Genomic DNA, 21558 nt, shown 5'->3' with positions numbered 1-21558 from the left:
ACTTCTAATCGATAAGGGCCAACAGCTTTAGCTATTCATTTAGCTAATACATGGCCACCGAGACGAGCACTTGCCGGATATATAAACTGTAGGAATTGGATCATCTAGCTCAGTATCAATTCCTACAGGTATTATAATCACACAAAAAATGAGTTTGAAAAACAAATTTGGCAAAAGAAAATTGGTAAACAAAATAAAACATCCACTGCAACCAAAGCCCTCGCACATCTGATCAGAATCCTCGTCATATGCAACTTCTCCATAGTCCATAGATTTGCAAACATAGCAAATCTACACAAGTTGAACAAGATGCACCTCATCACTTTTTTAGAGTAAATTAACATGCGATGAGCACGGAGCTTACATGTGGCATTGATGCTATTGTCCTCATTTTCTTCCAGGAGCAGTCCGTCACCGCACAAAGTGCCTTGCTTGGCCAGCAGCTGCTGCACGGGGAGCCAAAAAAATAGAGCAGCAAGAATGGATCAGTACACATACATTCCATCAAACAGTTCACACGCAAGATCTTAAAGTACAAGCAAATCGAAAGAAAAAGTCTAAAAGAGAGATCAGTAGCATATAGAAAGAAGTATTGAGAGGTGCTCACCATGGCGTCACAGGAACGGGCGACCGTGCACCACCGCTGCCGCGTCCAGCCGCTGCTGGTGCTCCGGCCGCGCTCCCTTCTGCCGCCGAATCCCTCGTCAGACCGATACCTGTGCTGGAGCTGGGGAAGGAGGCCGGCCGACCTGGGGAGCCTCCCGCAGCACAGCGAGGAGCTCCCAGGGAGCCCGCCCTCTTCCGCGCCGCCTCCTCCCGCTACACCTCGGCCAGGAGCGCCTCCCCCTCCTCCGCTTCCAGGATAGCACCGCCGCCGCCTCGACCCCGCCGCCACGCCCTGCACACGCACGCCCACACCAAGGCCCGCGCCGCTCGCGCTTGACTCGTCCACCGCCAACCCGTGCTCTGTTGCGCATCGGCCTCATGCGGGGCTGGAGCAGAGGTGAGATCTGATGGGGGAGAAGGAGATCGCCATTGGGGAGGATTGGGGGCGGGGAGGATTGGGGGTCGTCCATGGCTCCACGCCGATCTAGGTTTTCTTCGTCTCCCGCGGTAGGAGACGGAAGGCGACGCGAATGAGCACCCTAGGCTGCCTCTGATGGCCGGGTCCCAAACGAAGCTGGCCCCAACCGTCATGGGCTCGGTGGGACACATAAGAAGTGAGAAAAAAAAATTACCGATCGGACGGCTGCAGTGAAAAGCGGGATTGGCGATGGTAGAATGGACGAACAGGATGTGTTTGCCCCTTTCAGACCCCTGGATGGCTGAGTAGTCTTTCAACATTTATAGGAGAAATAAAAGAAGGGTAGCAACAGCTTGATGAACCTGCAATTCTTATCAAATCTTTCTGTTAAAGAGATAATCATTGCATGCTTTTCAAATACACCAGAGCAAGGTAAATACGTTTCAAGAGACGATGTACCAGCTGAAACATAGATTGGATAATATTTAAAGAATAGAGAGTAGTATCAAAGGCATCAATTTTAAATCCTATTGAAGAAGAAAACCAAACTGCTTTGGCAAAGGTGTGATGAAAAAATAAGTGAGTCAGTTTCTAAACCGTCACCTTGAACATTCCTTTGCATGTGTTTTGAGAATTTCAAAGCTCTCGCTCCCGACGCACATGCCCTTCTAATTAATCTCCAAGCAAAGGTTTTGACCCTAGGAGCTAGCTTTTTATTTCTCCACACATCCCACCAGATTTTCTTCTCGTCGCCATAAATTAATTCTTGAGAGTTGCTTCTAGCATCCTGCAGAAAATACTTTTATGTACTCTTTGTTGTGCACTAAGAATTAGGTGTGTGTATCCAACATACTTCATCATCAAAATCGTCCTTTATAATGGGAACTTGTAAAACTTTTCTTTTGAAGTCCTTAGCAAAATGAGAAGCAATCTTTTGTTCATCCCAATGTTTTGTGTCAGGATGCCAAAGATCTTTAAAGATAGCAGGACAAATGGAACTCAGTTGGGTTAAAAGATGATCATAATATTCTTCCAATCCGGGCACCAAGGCGAGAACCAAATACTTGAATTACCTTTGGCAAGTTGAATATGAATAGAACTTTCCATAAGAGGAAGAACTTTTAATACATAGGATCAAAAGGCAGATTTCGGTAAATTGATATTTGTCCTCCAAATAGAAGTTTGTGGGAAATATTTATATTTCCACACTGCATCAAGAAAATAATTTAGTTCTTTGATAACACGCCAAACTGAAGAAGCAACAAGAGCCAAATTCATGGTGTACAAATTTCTAACACCCAACTCTCCCTCCTTAATGGGTAAGCCCGGGCATCCGCGTCGATTGATTCATATAGCCATTTTAATTTATTACTAAAGTTTTTTTCATAAAAGAGTACAAATCATGATTTATCCATGGGTGAAATTGCATTCCTATATTTTTTTTGTTCCTGTGATTTCAGAATTCCAATATAAGAGAAGTCATCAAACATTGGCAACCCACATCCAAAAAACCTCTACTTGGCACCAAAATTTTCGGGTTGCAAAAACAAGGAGAACACATGTAATCGTGATAGCTTGATGTAGACCTAGGCATCTTCAGGTCAAGCTAGGTTTGGGTCTGGGTGTAGGCTTTGTGAAGCCCGAAATAAATATGTCCATCCTAACCCTAACCCTAACCCGAAGCTTAAGACTATAGTTTTTATTTGAATATACTAATCTAGTCATTTTGGTGTATATAAAAATATATTACTACACTTTTTTTCTTCAAATCTTGAGTATTTAGGGCTTTTGGGTTTTTTGATGCCAGGCTTTGGATGGAAAACTGGCCTTTAGCCTTTTGTGCTAGGCCATCAGGCTGGGTTGCCCTTGTCTTTGTTTAGTTTGATGTGTGCAATCAAAATGTTATTGGTGATACCTTCATAAAACTGAACTCTAGTAATAAGGTTGAGGATAAAATATTAAATACTTCCTCCATTCTAAAATAAATGATGCAGCTATATCTAAATACGGATATATCTGTAGTTAAAATGCATCTAGATACATTCGAATCTAGACAAAGTTACGATACTTATTTTTGGAACGAGGTAGTAAGTAATATGCTTATAATTTTTGCAGATGGCGTCTGTAGCAAAACAAAATGTCAACTTTTTCAATTTGAGTTCTAGCAATTCAATCCGAGATAGCTGCTGTGTGAGCTAGTGAATTTCTGTTGCGAGTGCACATCTGCATAGTACTATATGTTTTCGGAAAAAAACACCCACAATTTGCGAGTAATGTTCCACCAGCTGTTATTGATCTGTATAACCACACTTTTCCACGATCGTGAACAAAAGCATCGCTGACACCAAGTGGTGTAACACCTTTCTCCTAATAGGCGAAATCTACCAGGGTGGCGGAACGGTGGAGAGCTCCAGAAGCGAGCTGGGTCAAGGTGAACACAGATGGAGCATACCGTCAAAGCGATGGCGACGGAGGGGGAGGTGTGGTTATCAGAGACCACCATGGTAGCTTCATCGCGGGAGCATGCCATTTTTTTACCCATGTTGCCGATGCGGAGAGGGCGGAGCTTCTTGCATGTAGACGAGGCCTGATGCTGGCGAAGGAGATACAAGCGTCGAAGGTGATCCTGGAAACGGATTCTACAGGGGTTATGGCCAAGCTGCGGAACAAGGAGAAGGAGCGATCATTCCATGGTCCACTTGTGGAGGAAATCAAGGAGCTTCTGCTAGGCTTCAGGAATTCCTCTGTGACAGCTAATGAAACCGCGCATGGTTTAGCGAAATTAGGCTGTGAGAATAAAATGTGTAGGGTATGGCTGGGTGATCCACCGGCTAACACTGTGAACTCTCTTGTTTTGGATGTTTCGTTGATGCAATAAAATCGCAGCTGAATCTCAAAAAAAAAAGGTATGTAAATTTGTTTATATACTTATCATATATCTATGAATCACCGTGTTGCAATAATTTACCACTTTGGTGCAAGGTATTAGTCATCAGAGTTTGTAAATGCACGTTCTTGCATGGATGTCAATATCTAATCGGCGGATGTCGGCGTTGAATGAGAAATAAAAATTTCTTGTACAACAAAGAATTGGTAAAAGCGATAAAGTGTGCAAGACTGCCAGAGGAAAACCATTTGAATGGGCAAAAAAAAAAAAATTTCGCATGCTGCCTTGGTGTCCCCTTACGCCGCTTGAATCGACGGATGTCGGCACTGAATGAGAAATAAGGATATCTGATACGGCTTAGCATTTGTATTCCGTAGAACTGGTAAACTATATTAAAGGACACCAGTTTGAACGGGTGTACAACCTTGGCTTGCTGCCTTGGTGTCACTTTATGCCTCTTGACGAGGTACGATATGAGATATTCCTCGTGTGAAGCTCAGGAGTGATACAAGTTACTTATCTTTAAATCTCTCGCAACAGTGATGAAACCCTACGTGCTACTATAATTTATTATAGGAAAAATAAGTGCGCGATTATAATGAAATAGTTGGTTCTAGCCCAAGGGTTCCCGGGATCCGGCTTATAAAGTCGCTATGATGTAGGATTTACAACGGAAAACCAAATCTGATCCCGGGTGCATATGCACCCGGTATGTATAGAACATATTTCCAAACCGTAAAAAAATTTAGGAAAAAAATCTAGCATGTAGAGGGACATGTTCTATGTGTGCACGTAAATTTTCACATAAAACCAACATTTTTTGTACCCTGTGTAAAAAAGACAAATAATGCATCAAAAAATAGATTATTTTAGCACCTAAGATTTATCTTTTTTGCACAAGGCATGAAATATATCGGTTTTTGCTGAAACAACTTTGTAAGCATATAACATGTCAAGGTATATACAAGAAATTTTTATTTGTATTTTTCTAACATTTTTAAATATATTTAATATGCGTTTCAAATAAAGGGTGCATATGCACCCGGGTGTAGAACCACCCTGTCCGATTTACAAGGAGTAGTCTAGGTCGAACTATACTAGCACTATCCTAGCTAACTAGGTAAATCATTCCGTACATGTAAGGATCCGCCTAACCTATGTTGGTGCGGATCTGACCAACTATGTTAATGCAGATCTAGATAAAACTTTTGCTTCTAGACTCTCCATTTTGGTCAATCGATAATTGAGACGCCCGGTTCAGCCATATGCTCAACCACCATCTGTGGGCCACCCGAGGTTGCCGTATTAGACCATGTCGTTGGTATATCTATGAAGTATATATCCACAACAATGATGGCAGATGAGATCTTTTCGATTAGATGTGACGAAATATGTTCCAATGCGTGTTACTTATGTGGGCTATGCTAAGCGTGCTTCAGGGGATCCCCGCCGTTCGCACCGTTAGATTGAGTTGGTCCCGATCATCTGATTCATGCAAATCTCTTCCTCGTTCGTATTAACAAAGTCAACTCACATTTTTAGAAATTCTGCTCCAGATTGTATCCCGAAGACTGTGTAATGATATACTATAATCAATAAAGCCCCATATTTTCTCTCAATAAAAAGTCAACTCATGCTTCCTCGCTCGTGCCCCCATCTGAACCAGAGAGGAAAAATCTCCAGGCCTTGCTCCTCACGCCAATCAATGTGGCCCATCAAGTTGGTGAGCCTGCATCCGTAGGCAACAACATCAAAAACTGCTCGCAGCAGCAACGGCGGTGCTCGTTCAACAACATATAACTCCTTGCAGAAAAATACATGGAAATCTCCCCTCACGTACAAGGAGACATGGCTGGTGACTATCCTAGCCATTAGCTCCCTCGCCGGGCAGCTTGCAATAGCGGCACCACTTGTAGCAAACCCGGGAACTGTTTGTAGCAAAACTGGCGACCGTTTGCAGCAGATCCAGCGACCATTTGTAACAACTGCGCCAGCCGCTTGCAGCTGTGACAGTGGCCCCTCGAGCTCCGGCGGCACCACATGCAGCAATGGTGCCGCGGTTTGTAGCATCGTGTCTCGCCGTTTTCAGCATGACCGTCTTCCATAGTAGCATCACCGTGGTCACTTGGCAGCACCGCAAACTCATGGTCGTAGCACTAACGGCCACAAACGACAACACTGGTGGTTGCCGATGGCAGCACCACTCCTTGTGTTCGCATTTGCGCCGCCTGCTAATTGTAGCATCGGTGGCTGACGTTGGCAACACCGCCCCTCACCACTTGCAGCTTTGCCGCCTATTGCTCGCAACTCCTCAGTAATCTGCGTCTCCAATGAAGCAACGACATGGTGCGGCCTCGTAGCACACGTTGGTGTTTAAGGCAGGAACATAGCCTCAAGAGAGGGGGGATTTGAGGTGCTCGTTGTACGATGGTCGCGACATCGCTACGTGGCTAGGACGACGGCGGGCAAGCGATGCAGTGCGGTGCTATGAGCTCTCATAGGCGTGCGCCATGTGTGGGTTTGATGGGTTTGATTGAAAAGACGGTGGGGCCTAGATATGTGTGAGCAGATAGAACGTGGGTGGGACCCTCACTTGTTTGTCACGTTCGGTTTCTCTCGACAGATTTGGGGTCACGCGGCGCATGGGGAAGGCGGTGGATAGCGAGACATTGTCCCCCGACGAAAGTAAAACGTTTTCCTAATTACTCCATCCGTTCATGAATAAGTGTATGCTTTCCTTTTCTGGAAGTCAAATATTTTCAAATAACCATTTTTTTACATAAGAAGAAATATATATGCCATTAAATTATTGTATTATTAAACGGACATGTCAAGATGAATCTAGCAATACTAAGTCGGTGTCATAAATTCTACTACTTTTTTTTTGCAAATTAAGGAACTTCATTTCTTAACTTGTGGGATTACAATCCTTTGCAAGAATATCAACTAAGTGCAATAGTGTGAAGTTAATCCACAAACACCTTGTTCTACTAGAACTAGCCTTTTTAGCACAATTATGAACAGTCTCATCAGCTAGCCTCCCAATGAAACAAAACTTAAGACTAAAAAAATTTCCCACTCAGCTCCTTGATCTCGTGGCATATGCACGCAATTTCAGACTTGCTGCCACCAGGGTCTTCAATCAGCCTCATAACCTCTTGCATCCGTCTCTACTACTTTTTTTAGAAAGTTAGTCAAAACCAATTAAACTTAAATTAAAACATGTGTAAACATACACTTATTTGAGGATGAAGGGAGTATATATGCAAACCCTGGCATGACACATCGGAGGGAGTATATGCCGACCCTAGCATGCCTGTCTTATGTTGTGACAATGCCCATTTGTTGTGACGTGACAACAAAATTTAGAACTTCAGTTGCGGTATGAACATGAAGGTGCCACCAAACCATCAATTATAGGCACGTGTGCCGTTGACGTCGCCCCGTGTGTGGGACGAGGAATTGAGCAGTTTGTAAAATTTTCTAGCTTAGTTTAAAAGTCCGTAAAATATTACAAATCATGAGCCAGTTAAAGTTGCCACATGCATCAACCAGCGAAAGAAAACATACAAAGAGCTTCTATGCATCATTGTATCCTAATGGGTTGCCCCCAGCCAGTACAACTGGCATCAACCAATTGCATCTAAAATTCAGATATTCGTGCTGATCCGCAGGAAGGAGATACAAAGTAGATTCAATAGGTAGCCCTGTAAATAACGTCATAGGAGTCTTGCATAGATTGGACTATTTCCGATCAAGATTTTTTTGGCAAGGGATAGTGAGAAGAAAAAATACCGATTGACTAAATGGAGTGTATGTTGTCCAAAAGATCAAGGTGGACTTGGTGTTCACGATCTTGAAGTTAAGAACAGGGCTTTGCTCGGTAAATGGCTAGCCAGGTTATTAACAGAGGATGGGGTATGGCAACAACTTTTGCGGAAAAAGTACGTTGGCTCAATGGCGACATCCCAGGTTTTGTGGAAACCTGGAGATTCACACTTTTAGGACGGCATCATGGCAACAAAGAAGCACTTTTTCCCATTTGGGTCCTTCTCCATTAAGAATGGGGCGGAGATACGTTTCTGGGAGGATATATGGTTGGGAACAACCACTATTCGTGAACAGTATCCGGCCCATGGGTGCAGCACCCGATAAACCCCAAAATGCTTAGTAATTTCAAATACTAATAAAAAATCAACCCCTCCTGGAAACCAAAGATGATCAAGTGTTATACTCCTATAAAAATATTTGGGCGAGAAATGATTTCCATGGTAGAAAATGAAAATTTACGATGAATATAGCGTGAATAGTACATGGATATGGACTGTTCCGATTTTGTTATTTTTATGCAGGATACAATGATAATAATTTCCTTGTGAAATATTTTTATACAAGTACAATATTTGATCATCTTTGATTCCAAAATGCATTTGGATTTTTTAACCTTTTTTAAATTATTGTTTTATTTTTTTTGCATTCATGAGGTGCGTTGGCTATTTCATTGTATCAATGTATTTTGCATTCTCTATATCTACATTGTTGGTCAAATGTTATAAATTTGGAACCCCAGCTTATCTGCATGAAATAGATTATGCTTTCGGTATCGCTGTAGAAAAGTAATTAGACTTAGTCTCGAAGAAAAGAAGCAACACCTAAACCTACTAGGGCTTGTTTGATTCGTAGGATTCTGAAAAACATAAATAGGAAAACAAGTTGGTTTGGAAGGCTTGAGCTCCTCCTAAGATCAAGTTCTTCATTTGGCTTGTAAATCAAAATAGGATTTGGACGGCCGACCGTTTGGCCAAGCGAGGATGGCCAAAGTGTGGACTTTGCCCTCTTTGCAAAAGTTGCATAGAATCCGCCGACCAACTTTTTGTGCATTGCCGTTTCACCTTGCGGCTATGGAACAAAGCCAAGGAGTGGTTGGGCCTCCTTGCACTTTGCACAAACAATTGGGCGGACCTCTCTTTCCCGGAGTGGTGGAATCTTTTGATCTCGGGTCAAGGCCGAAAAAGGTTGGCCACGCTCTCTATGCTCATCATTTGGGAGATTTGGAATGAACGAAACAATAGGGTTTTAAAGAACAAGCAAGCAAGCCCGTCTTTGGGTTTTAGCCGGTGCGAAACATTTGGGCCATTTGATGTCGGGAGAGTAATACTCTTTTGTAATAGTACTTTATTTTCTTGTAAACTCCTTTCTTAATCAATGAAATGGGCAAAGCTTTTGTCCTCGTTTCAAAATAAATAAATAGGAAAACCTCAAAATTAGAATGTCATATCTAGTTGAATCCTAGAGCAATTTTTCTGTAAAGTAGCATTTGACTCGCCGGAAAATCAAAGAAATTGTCTTCAAAATATAGTGCAATGCAACCCCGTAGGAAAAATTCTTATACATTCTATGAATCAAACAATACACATAGGAAAAAGAAACGAGGATGGAATCTTACAAAATCTCTATTAGATTTTTTTGAATCAAACAAATCTTTAGTAGTGTTGCGAGGAGCTCATATAAAACCAAACGTTTTAGAAGTCTCTTTATTTAAAATTAACACATGTTTAACTTTTAAAATACCTGTAGATTTACGGATGTCCGCTTTGCAATCCTACCCATTAGAGCATCCCCAGCCGTTGGGGCTCCCCAGGCCGAAATCCGGCGTTATTTAGCGCCGGATGGATGTATTTTGTGGCCTGGGGAGGCCCATTTTCCCAGCCGCGAGCCCATGGTCGCCTTTCGACGCGCACCCACCGCGTGCATAGCGACGGTGCAGTCACCGGGAAGGGCAATCGTCGGAGTGCCCTCGACGCATTGAACCGTCGCGAAGTGGTCTGGAGAGCCGAAACGACTCGTCGGGAACGGTCGAAGTGGCCTCGATGCGAGAACCGCCGTAATGGAGCACGAACTCCGCGGAAGAGCAACCGCCGCTCTCTTCGTCGAGAGACCTACATATACGGTTTCCGACGGCCGACGCCATTCATCTGTTCTCTCCTCACCATCCTCCGTCAACCATGAGCGATCTCTCTTGGCCATCGGACACCGACAGCGAGGGAAGCCGCCTGGATGGCGCCATTGGTGGGATAAAGCTGCATCGTCCAGCAGCGACGATTCCCCCCCGCCGGCCAGCGAGGACGAATGGGATGACGACGAGGAGGAGGACACATGGGATGGCGACGAGGAGGACGACGAAGAGGCCAAGGAGCAGGCCGAGGAAGAGGCCGAGGAAGAGGAGGAGGAGCAGCGAGGAGGAGGACGACGAAGAGGTCGAGGACACCGACGAGGAGGAGGACTCAACTTCCTCCGACGAGGAGGTGACGAGCCGGAAGCGTCGCCGCCACGACGATGAGGCGGGGCCACGTAGGAAGAAGAAGTAGTTTAAGTTTGTTTTAAAGTTTTTATATGTAATTTTTATGTTTATTCGAATTATATTCGAAATATATATAATCTATCTATGTTGCACCACCCGAGAGTTCAAAGCTTTCGTTCGACGAGGGTATTGCCGTAGATCGGGAAGACGAGGGTATTGCCGTAGATCGGGAAGACGAGGGTATTGCCGTACAAACCCAGGCCATTGTCGCCGACAAGTTGGGGCCACGCGCGCTTTTGTTTCGTCCGGAGTCCCCGAAAGCTCCCCGGGGGGCCGGGGATGGCGTGTGATCGCCGGATGAATTTATGCACAAATCCGGACGAAAACGAGGAATCGGGGGCGCGACTGGGCCGAATTACGCCGTCCGGAAGGAAAAAATGTCGTTCGGGGGCCTCGTCGGGGAGACGAGTGGAGATGCACTTAGGTTTGGAGGCATATACATATACTCGCACCAGATAAGGATGAGCATGTACCGTGGTCAAGAAAAAAAAAACAGTCTTAAACTTTTTTGAAAGCAAAAAAGTCTTAAGAGCATCTCCAGTCGCGTCCCCCAAACCGTCCCCCAAAGCGATTTGGGGCGCGCCGGACAAAAAAAGCGTTCCAGCCGCGTCCCCCAAAGCCCTTTTTTGTCCGGCGCGCCCCGATACGGTGTCCGGCGTCCCGAGCCCGTCCCCGTCCCACGTGGGACGCACCGGGACGCCGGACACAACGAAAAGCGAGGCGGGCTCCCACATGTCGGCGACTATTTGCATAAACCATTGGTTCGCGCCTCTTTTCTCGTCGCTCCTTCCTTCCCGCGCCTCCCACCCCACCGCCGCCGCCGGATTTCCCGGCCGTTTGGGCGTCCGATCCGTGTCTGCGAGTCGGCACCGTTGTCGCGGCCGGGGCTCCCGCCGGCCGTGCCGCCGCCGCCGCGTCGCCGGCGCCTCCCGTAACGCGCCGTCAAATCCGCCCCACCTCCGCGCACGTGAAGGTGCTCGACGACTTGCCGGGTAGGCGCGATTGGTCGCTCGTTTGTTGCGTCGTCCGCCTCGGCGCAATTTTAACCATTGATTTTGCTTTAGCCATGGACAACGACGATGAGATGGTTGCCCTGCCGCCGGAGGACGAGCAAGCGTTCGACGACGACCTGCGGGAGCATTTGCCGATCATCGCGTCCCTCCAGGACATGCTTGACGCCGAGGCGGAGAAGAGGAAGAGGCCGCGCCGCGGAGGATCAAGGCCGGGAAGAAGGAAGTCGAAGCCCCGGCAGAGGATGGAGGGGCATGCCATGCCGCACAACGACTACTTCGCCGACGGGCAACACATGCCGACAATTTTCGGCGCCGGTACAGGATGAGCAAGGGCATGTTCATGAATATCCTCCACGGCGTTCGAGAGTTCGACCCCTACTTCAAGCTCAAGCTCGACGCCGTAGGCGTTCTCGGGTTCTCATCCATTCGAAGTGCACCGCCGCCATGAGGATGCTTGCATACGGAGCACCCGCCGATACACAGGACGACTACCTTCGCATGAGTGAGTCTACTGCCATTGAGTGCATGTACAAGTTTTGCCGAGCTGTGGTGGGAAAGTTTGGCAAATACTACTTGAGAGGGCCAACTGAGGAAGAGACTGCAAGGATATAAATGGTTTATGTGTTAAAAAAATTATTTTAAATGTTTGGGGGCGGCGTTTGGGGGACGCGGCTGGGGAGCGACGTCCCCCAAACGCGGCACGAACAAAACACGTCCCCAAACGCTCAATCCGGCGCGCTTTGGGGGACGGTTTGGGGGACGCGACTGGAGATGCTCTAAACTTTGTTAGTTGCAACATTTTCTTGTGCATCATGTACTGTCCCATCCTTCAGCTTTGCTTTGGTAACCGGAGCCGAAAAATTCCCCGTACTTCTCCGCTTCCTCAATTATTACGGCTCGGCCACTCAACTCTACCAGTGTTTCCGCGCCAGACGCCGGCGATGACCTCAGCCGCCGCGGCCGCCGCCATTAACCCCGCCCCTTCGTCCGCCCTCTCCCCGCACGCAGCTCCCTTCACCCTCCCCTCCCGACCGGCATGCACACCTCCCGGGCGCCGCCAGGATGGTAACCTCCCTCTCTCCCCCCTCCAATCCCCACCCTTTTCTTCTTAATCTCCGCCTTGCTCCGTATTTTGGTTGGTCCGCGCGTTATCGCGTAGCACCTGGTGATTGCGCTACGCCGCTGGGTCAATCTGGTGGCTCTGGCTAGCTTCGCCAAAGATTTGACCTTTGTGCGGTTCCTGGGCGTTGGTGAGGTTTGCGGTCTATCGTGGTAGGCCACGAATCGGCGGATCCTAGTTGATTTGAAGTATCCGGCATGCATTATTCATCTTCAAGATTTATGGTTGTAGTTGTACCGTGCGCTTTCTTTCACCCCCTTAGTTGCTACTAGATGATGACTTTATCCATGACTATCCCCAACCTGCACTTTCTTAGGCAAAATCTTCATAATATTATAAATTCGATATTTGTGTTCTGGTTGTACTACATAACAGAGACATTAATTGTTCATTGTGATGCCTAGGTGACGTTTCTAGGTCGACGGATGGTACCTTTGTGGTGTGCGCTGACGACTCAGCGTCGCCAATTGCACGCGTCTCGGCAAAACCAAATGCTGCTTTTTATCCACCCTCTACATATGGAATGCATGCTGGACAGCCAAGTTCATGGTCAGCAGGCTGTATGGATGCGTATCCCTCCTCGCCATCGGCCAGGATAACATCCGATTATAAGCCGCAACGTATCTTGACCTCGGGAAATGGCAGCAGATGCTCAACAGTGAAGATAGAAAGGCCACCGAATAAAACACCAGAAACTAACAACAACAGTTCTGGTTCTACTAGCCAGCTGGCTGTGGCAGAAAATCTCAAATCAAATAGAGACAGGGGGAAAGAAACATCATTCCCCATTTTACAAGTCAGTACTCCTGTTGATGGCAAGGACAACTCACAAGGTACCGTGATCTGCTTCAAAGAGGCAGATCCTGCCATCAGTGTGAAGCCTCTTCATACTCCAACTACCTCTGCTGATCCATGTGGTTTCATGGCTGATGATGTGATGCCAGATCCATCGGAATGCTCTGTCGATTCACCATGTTATAGAGGAGCTTCAGCTTCTCACGTGTCTCCATTTGATGCACTTCAAACACCTGCTATCCAGTCAACTGATCAAGAATTAGAAGCTTTTGGGGCGGGAGAGAAACAGAGCTGTAGCACTGTTCCACATTATAATGCTCTGTCTGAGGTTCAAAGTTTGGTCACTAGTAAGACTAAGCACGACCATTCCCAATCACAAACTGAAGCCGATGTGTCAAAGAAATCTGGAGTTATAGGTATGAAGCAAACAAAAGATACCCATGGGAAGGAGCTTGAGTGTACAAACCAATATGCAGCCAAGTGTAAAAAAGAGCAGAACCACCTTTTGGAGCTGAGAGATAATTATGTGAAGCGATCTGGTCTGAATTCTGCTGCTCCGGATTATGTACCTTCATCAATTGGGAAATCAATAACTTCCCAAGGTATGTCTAACTCCTTTGAAGTTCTATATGATAGTACCTGCTGCTTCATATTTGAAATTATCATTTCCTTCTAATGCATAACATGTTAAGTTACTGAAAATGTTACAGGACCATGTTCTTCAACAGGAAGGAATGTATCAGGAGTTCTGAAGGACATCAAGAATTTTACAGAGCTCCTCCAGAGTAGTTGTTCCAATGAGAAAATTGAGCTAGAGGAACATGAATACATCCTCCTTGAATCAGTGATTGATAGTCTTCAGACTTTCCTTCATAAAACAAGACAGGTATGCTGTTTTGGGAATTGTTGTTTTCTAATTCTTATTGAGCATAAGCATTCTGCTAATTTCAAATATTTCCATATGAGCATAATCATAACGTGCAGCTTGCAGTTTTATTGTCGTCTTGCATTATTCAGAACTAATTTGACATGAGAGAACAGTACCGAGCTTAATTACTTTGATTCATTCTGCTCTTTTTTTTGCTTCACTCTGAACTTTGATTGCTTCTACTTATGCCAAATGTGTTTGTCCGAATTTCATATGCAGGATAAGAAGATTGTATTATTACGAGTGTTTGTTAATTTTATTTTACTTCTTTACATTGTAGTTCCGGTTAAAAAAAGTTCTATGCTACTTGGTTCTTTGCCTTCTTGTCGTCAAAAAAGAAGAAAAGCCGTTAAAACTTACAACAGTATCATGATATCTAAATCAGTCACCCCATGATATCTTGTATCTGTTGTTTACTAGGGTCCTATTAAGGGTGCTTCCGGCAAGGCAGGGTCAAAGGCTCCATATTCTCAGACTACAGTTTTAAAATCTGATGCAGGAAAATGCAATGGTAGTTACGTTGCAGACGGTGGAAAAGGCATAATCATTAATCATTTTGCTGGTTCTAGTCACATGCTCAACGAGTTTGGCAGAAACAGCTTGACACGTGGGCAGGTAATCTTTTCGCATTGTAAGTTACTTATTTTGTTTATGTTATTACTAAAGGAATGCATTTTTCAATAGACATGCTAAAAAGGTCTGGCTATTTTTAGAAGATATGTGCGAAATAGTTTTGCTCCTTGCAATTTCTTTCAGGAAAGTCATACCTTGTGATAAGTCTAGCAGGATTTGAGGGGCACTCGCATCGAAAACATAAGTAGTTTAACTAATTATTACTATTTCACTTTATTCACAAGCCATTGTTAATGATTGACCAGCCTCCACTCAATGATGTTCCGAAGAAGATCTCCTGCGAGGAAGAGCATTCACAGGTTCAGGTGTATAGAAGTCTTTGGATTGAAGCGGAGCGTGCAAATTGTGAATTGAAGTACCAGCTGATGAACACTTGTATAAGAATAGACCTAGAGTCCAGCATGGCTCCTATTGGCAGTCCCAGCAAGAACTATTTGCAAGTATCTGATTTGGGCACCGATCCAAGTAGTTCGTATGGAGCTTCCCTAGCTCACGCACCGATGCTGACCTTTTCCAAGGATCCACCTACTGGAGAGACATCAGGAGCAAGAACCAGTCAAAATCTCTTTTATGCTGGAGACTACATTCAGTCAGGAGGCAACAGCGCACTTAGCTGTTCTTCAAGCACCAAAGGCTACACTATGCCAAAGAATTTGCAGCGTAGACATGTCCTGGCAGGATTGGAAGAAGCCTCCACACATCGTCATGCGCATCTCGGGTCGCAACAAGCGTCAAGTAGAGCTCGTCCAGAGTCGAATGGATGCACTTTGGATGACGTGCTGCCTCCCTCATATATCACTGGAAGAGGTAGCATTTTGCACAGCAATTCCGAGTACGGCTCGTCTGACTGGGAGCACGTGCTAAGTGAGGAAAATGGCTGGAGCTGAAGGCATCTAGAAGCCCAGATGGTGGTACTTGTATATATGTGAGGAAGTAGGATTGCAGAAACCAGGAAGCCAGGGATTCCGGTTATACTTTTATTGCTAACTAACGGCCATCAAAATGGTACTGCTTGGCAAAATGTTGCTTTTTTCAGCCAGCGGAGAACAATTACCCCATTATGCATCCTCTCTTAGGATGTATACATATTTCAATTTGGACGCTAATAAGCAGCATCTTGGTCTTTAAGCGCGCACAGTTTGTTGTTTGATTATTATCGTGCCCATTCAAAGCACTTTAAGCAAGATTTTGCATGCACCTTGTACCCGTACTCATCCAGGCTGAGTAATCGATCATTCACGGTTGTTCATTATATTTCCTTCGGACCACCAGCACCAAAGAAAGCGGACTGGCCACAGCTTGGTCTCTAGTGGCAGTTCACAATCTTGTTTATCACGTCCATATGGTTAGCACATGCCATAAGATCTGTACGTACATGAATCTGCCCCATAGTTCTCCATCAGGGCCCTATAGTCCCAAGCAAGCGTGGCCGGGTCGTTGACTCACTAGTCACTAGCATGAGCTTGTGATCGAGGCGTTGTATGGTAGGGACCAACAATCTTCTAGTTTTTTTCGAGGGTGCGCGAATGCCTACCATAGCTTTATAGAAAGAACGAATAAGTTTACAAGCTTCGATTAGCCCCTGCATACATGTTAAATCGAAGGACACTAAGACGCTCCGGAAACGTGTACGCCTACTCTCCTAAACTATTTTGACTCCTGCTCCTACTCCTACTCCTCCAAGCAATCATCCATTGCGCATGTTCTTCTTTGATTGACCGAAGTTGTGTGTTCCTGAATTCTGAAACACACGAGCATTTCTTGTTTCCAGATTCCAGAGTAGCCAGCAAGTGGGAATAACTCAGGAGTCGAACAATTTCTTCGCATTCCCCTGATATCTCGTCCTTGCACGCAACTACCAATCCTCTAGCCTGTCGTCATCTGATAGCGTAGCTTCGAACAGATTGGCATCCTGAAAAAAAAAAAATGAACCAAACCTCCCTGGCGTACACATAATTAAACAGATTGTCGTCAGGTTCGTCAATCTCCTGCAGACACGTGAAACATGGACTTGGCTGATCCTGTAGCCCATGCGGTGAGACTTAACCTTACCCAGCAGGTGATCTTGCAAACGGATAACGCCTTTCTTGTGTCCCTTTGGCAGGCTGACCGATAAGTGATAGCTGAAGGTGCTCACATATAGAGTTAGGGAATCTCCAACGCCCTACGCATTTCGGACATCCCAATTAGCCACGCGCGTTTGTTTGCGTCGGTCCGCAGACACGAAAATGGTCAGGGATCTGTTTGCGTCGAGGGGTATCCCAGCGGACCGACGCATTTTGTCCGTCCGGGCCATCTTTTCTGAAATCTCCCAAAAAAAGCACAAACAAGTAAAATTTCACCAAAATATGACCATCGGATTGGCTTAAATTAGGTCTCAAATATAAATCCATCACATTGTGCACATAATGTTGGAGATATGCCCAAGAGGCAATAATAAAAGTGGTTATTATTTATATCTCTATGTTTATGATAAATGTTTATATGTCATGCTATAATTGTATTAACCGAAACATTGATACATGTGTGATATATAAACAACAAAGAGTCCCTAGTATGCCTCTTAACTAGCTTGTTGATTAATGGATGATTAGTTTCATAATCATGAACATTGGATGTTATTAATAACAAGGTTATATCATTATATGAATGATGTAATGGATACACCCATATTAAGCGTAAGATCTCGTCATTAAGTTATTTGCTATAAGCTTTCGATACATAGTTACCTAGTCCTTATGACCATGAGATCATGTAAATCACTTATACCGGAAAGGTACTTTGATTACACCAAACGCCACTGCGTAAATGGGTGGTTATAAAGGTGGGATTAAGTATCCGGAAAGTATGAGTTGAGGCATATGGATCAACGAGTGGGATTTGTCCATCCCGATGACGGATAGATATACTCGGGCCCTCTCGGTGGAATGTCGTCTAATGTCTTGCAAGCATATGAATAAGTTCATAAGAGACCACATACCACGGTACGAGTAAAGAGTACTTGTCAGGAGACGAGGTTGAACAAGGTATAGAGTGATACCGAAGATCAAACCTCGAACAAGTAAAATATCGCGAGACAAAGGGAATTGGTATTGTATGTGAATGGTTCATTCGATCACTAAAGTCATCGTTGAATATGTGGGAGCCATTATGGATCTCCAGATCCCACTATTGGTTATTGGTCGGAGTGAGTACTCAACCATGTCCACATAGTTCACGAACCGTAGGGTGACACACTTAAAGTTGGATGTTGAAATGGTAGTTCTTGAATATGGAATGGAGTTGGAATATTTGTTCGAAGTCCCGGATGTGATCCCGGACATCACGAGGAGTTCCGGAATGGTCCGGAGAATAAGATTCATATATAGGATGTCATTTTATGTGAATAAAATGTCGCGGAAGGTTCTATGGAAGGTTCTAGAAGGTTCTAGAAAAGTCCGGAAGAAACCACCAAGGAAGGTGGAGTCCACATGGGACTCCACCTCCATGGCCGGCCAACCCTAGTGGGGGAGGAGTCCCAAGTGGACTCCCCTTAGGGGGCCGGCCACCCCACATGGGAGGTGGAACTCCCACCTTGGTGGGAGTCCTAGCTTGGCTAGGTTTCCCCCTCCTATGGAAGGTTTTTGGTTCGGGTCTTATTCGAAGACTTGGACACCACCTCTTGGGGTTCCACCTATATAATGAGGGGCCAAGGGGAGGGGGCCGGCCACCCCAAGACCACAGCCTGGCCGACCCCCTTGAGTGGCCGGCCACCCCCTCCCAAACCCTAGCCGCCCCCCTTCTCCTCCATAGCTCCCGCGTAGCGAAGCTCCGCCGGAGTTCTCCACCGCAACCGACACCACGCCGTCGTGCTGTCGGATTCAAGAGGAGCTACTACTTCCGCTGCCCGCTGGAACGGGGAGGTGGACGTCGTCTTCATCAACAACCGAACGTGTGACCGAGTACGGAGGTGCTGCCCGTTCGTGGCGCCGGAACCGATCGTGATCAAGATCTTCTACGCGCTTTTGCAAGCGGCAAGTGAACGTCTACCGCAGCAACAAGAGCCTCATCTTGTAGGCTTTGGAATCTCTTCAAGGGTGAGACTCGATACCCCCTCGTTGCTACCGTCTTCTAGATTGCATCTTGGCTTGGATTGCGTGTTCGCGGTAGGAAAATTTTTGTTTTCTATGCAACGTTATCCTACGGTGGTATCGAGCCGTGTCTATGCATAGATGGTTGCACGAGTAGAACACAATGGTTTGTGGGCGTTGATGCTCTTGTTATCTTTAGTTGAGTACTTTGCATCTTTATGGCATAGTGGGATGAAGCGGCTCGGACTAACTTTACATGACCGCGTTCATGAGACTTGTTCCTCGTTCGACATGCAACTTGTATTGCATAAGAGGCTTTGCGGGTGTCTGTCTCTCCTACTATAGTAAAGATTCAATTTACTCTTCTATTGACAACATTAGTATCAACGTTGTGGTTCATGTTCGTAGGTAGATTAGATCTATATCGAAAACCCTAAACCACGTAAAATATGCAAACCAAATTAGAGAGCGTCTAACTTGTTTTTGCGGTGGTTTGGTGATGTGATATGGCCATAATATGATGATGAATATGTATGAGATGATCATTATTGTATTGTGGCAACCGGCAGGAGCCTTATGGTTGTCTTTAAATTTCATGTTGAGTAGTATTTCAAAGTAGTTGTAATAGTTGCTACATGGAGGACAATCATGAAGACGGCGCCATTGACCTTGACGCTACGCCGACGATGATGGAGATCATGCCCGAAGATGATGGAGATCATGTCCGTGCTTTGGAGATGAAGATCAAAGGCGCAAAGACAAAAAGGGCCATATCATATCACATATGAACCGCATGTGATGTTAATCCTTTTATGCATCTTATTTTGCTTAGATCGCGACGGTAGCATTATAAGATGATCCCTCACTAAAATCTCAAGATAATAAAGTGTTCATCCTTAGTAGCACCGTTATCAAGTCTTATCGTTTTGAAGCATCTCGTGATGATCGGGTGTGATAGATTCGATAAGTACATACAACGGGTGCAAGACAGTTTTGCACATGCGGATACTAAGGTGGCCTTGACGAGCCTAGCATGTACAGACATGGTCTCGGAACACATGATACCGAAAGGTAGAGCATGAATCATATGATTGATATGATGAACACTTTGAGTGTTCGCCATTGAAATCACACCTTTTCTCGTGATGATCGATTTGAGGTGCGGTGGATTTGGTTCGTGTGATCACTAAGACAATGCGAGGGATATTGTTTTGAGTGGGAGTTCACCTAGATTTTTAATTATGTTGAATTAAAATTTGAACTCAATTTGTCATAAACTTAGTCTAAACTATTGCAAATATATGTTGTAGAGATGGCGTCCTCAATCAATTTTAACCAGTTCCTAGAGAAAGAAAAGCTTAAGAGCAACGGTAGCAACTTCACCGATCGGTTCCGTCATGTGAGGATCTTCCTCTCGGCGGAAATCTGCAATATGTGCTTGATGCACCGCTAGGTGACCCTCCTGCGAAACTGAAACCGATGAAGTAAAAGCTGTTTACGAGACTCGGAAAACTCGGTACTCTCAAGTTCGGTGTGCCATCCTGTGCGGTCCGGAATCCGATCTTCAAAAACGTTTTGAGCACCACGATCCTCATGAGTTGATGAATGAGCTGAAAGCTATTTTTGAGACTCATGCGGCCGTGGAATGCTATGAAGCATCGAAACATTTCTTCAGCTCGTATGATGGAAGAAGGCAGCTCCATTAGTGAGCACATGCTCGCCATGACCGGGCATGCGAAGAAACTCGGTGACTTGGGAATAGTGATTCCTAACGGATCGGGGATTAATCGTGTCCTTCAATCACTGCCACCAAGTTACAAGAACTTTGTGATGAACTACAATATGGAGAACATGAACAAGGAGTTACCTGAACTCTTTGGCATGCTAAAAGCTGCTGAGATTGAGATCAAGAAAGAGCACCAAGTGTTGATGGTCAACAAGACCACCAGTTTCAAGAAACAGGGCAAGTCTAAGGGAAAATTCAAGAAGGGTGGCAAGAAAGCTGCCACGCCTCCTATGAAACCTAAGAACGACCCTAAGCCTGATGCTGAGTGTTATTACTGCAAAGAGAAGGGACACTGGAAGCGTAATTGCTCCAAGTATTTAGCGGATCTGAAGAGCGGCCTTGTCAAGAAGAAGAAAGAAGGTATATCCGATATACATGTTATAGATGTTTATCTCACTAGTTCTCGTTCTAGTACCTGGGTATTTGATACTCGGTTCGGTTGCTCATATTTGTAACTCGAAACAGGAACTAAAGAATAAACGACAACTACCGAAGAATGAAGTGACGATGCGCGTTGGAAACGGATCCAAGGTCAATGTGATCGCGATCGGCACACTTCCTCTACATCTACCTTCGGGATTAGTTTTAAGCCTAAATAATTGTTATTATGTACTGCGTTAAGCATGAACATTATATCTGGATCTTGTTTAATGCAAGACGGTTATTCATTCAAGTCTGAGAATAATGGTTGTTCTATTTTTATGAATAATATCTTTTATGGTCGAGCACCACAAAAGAATGGCTTATTTCTATTAGATCTCGATAGTAGTGATACGCATATACATAACATTGATGCTAAGCGAATTAAATTGAATGATAATTCTACTTATATGTGGCACCGTCGTCTTGGTCATATTGGAGTGAAACGCATGAAGAAACTCCATACTGATGGATTACTTGAATCACTTGACTTTGAGTCACTTGATAGATGCGAAGCATGT

General features: G+C 45.1%; 1 protein-coding gene across 2 annotated transcripts; it reads left to right on the top strand.

The window, feature by feature from the left end:
• The first annotated feature begins 12211 nt into the window (after positions 1 to 12211).
• LOC124687420 lies at positions 12212 to 16013 on the top strand. Of its 2 annotated transcripts, XM_047221216.1 has the most exons (6): positions 12212 to 12350; positions 12810 to 13238; positions 13350 to 13802; positions 13911 to 14086; positions 14549 to 14743; positions 15007 to 16013. In XM_047221216.1, the coding sequence occupies exons 1-6, from the start codon at positions 12227 to 12229 to the stop codon at positions 15646 to 15648; spliced, it is 2019 nt and encodes a 672-aa protein (XP_047077172.1). In that variant the 5' UTR covers positions 12212 to 12226; the 3' UTR covers positions 15649 to 16013. The 2 variants fall into 2 exon arrangements, with proteins under 2 accessions (XP_047077172.1, XP_047077167.1); XM_047221211.1 differs by having other exon boundaries at positions 12810 to 13802.
• Positions 16014 to 21558: the final 5545 nt, after the last annotated feature.

The sequence above is a fragment of the Lolium rigidum genome, chromosome 1 (assembly GCF_022539505.1).
Source record: "Lolium rigidum isolate FL_2022 chromosome 1, APGP_CSIRO_Lrig_0.1, whole genome shotgun sequence".
NCBI classification, from domain to species: Eukaryota; Viridiplantae; Streptophyta; class Magnoliopsida; order Poales; family Poaceae; genus Lolium; species Lolium rigidum.
The sequence above is the reverse complement of the archived record's forward strand: the minus strand, read 5'-3'. Positions and strand labels throughout refer to the sequence as shown.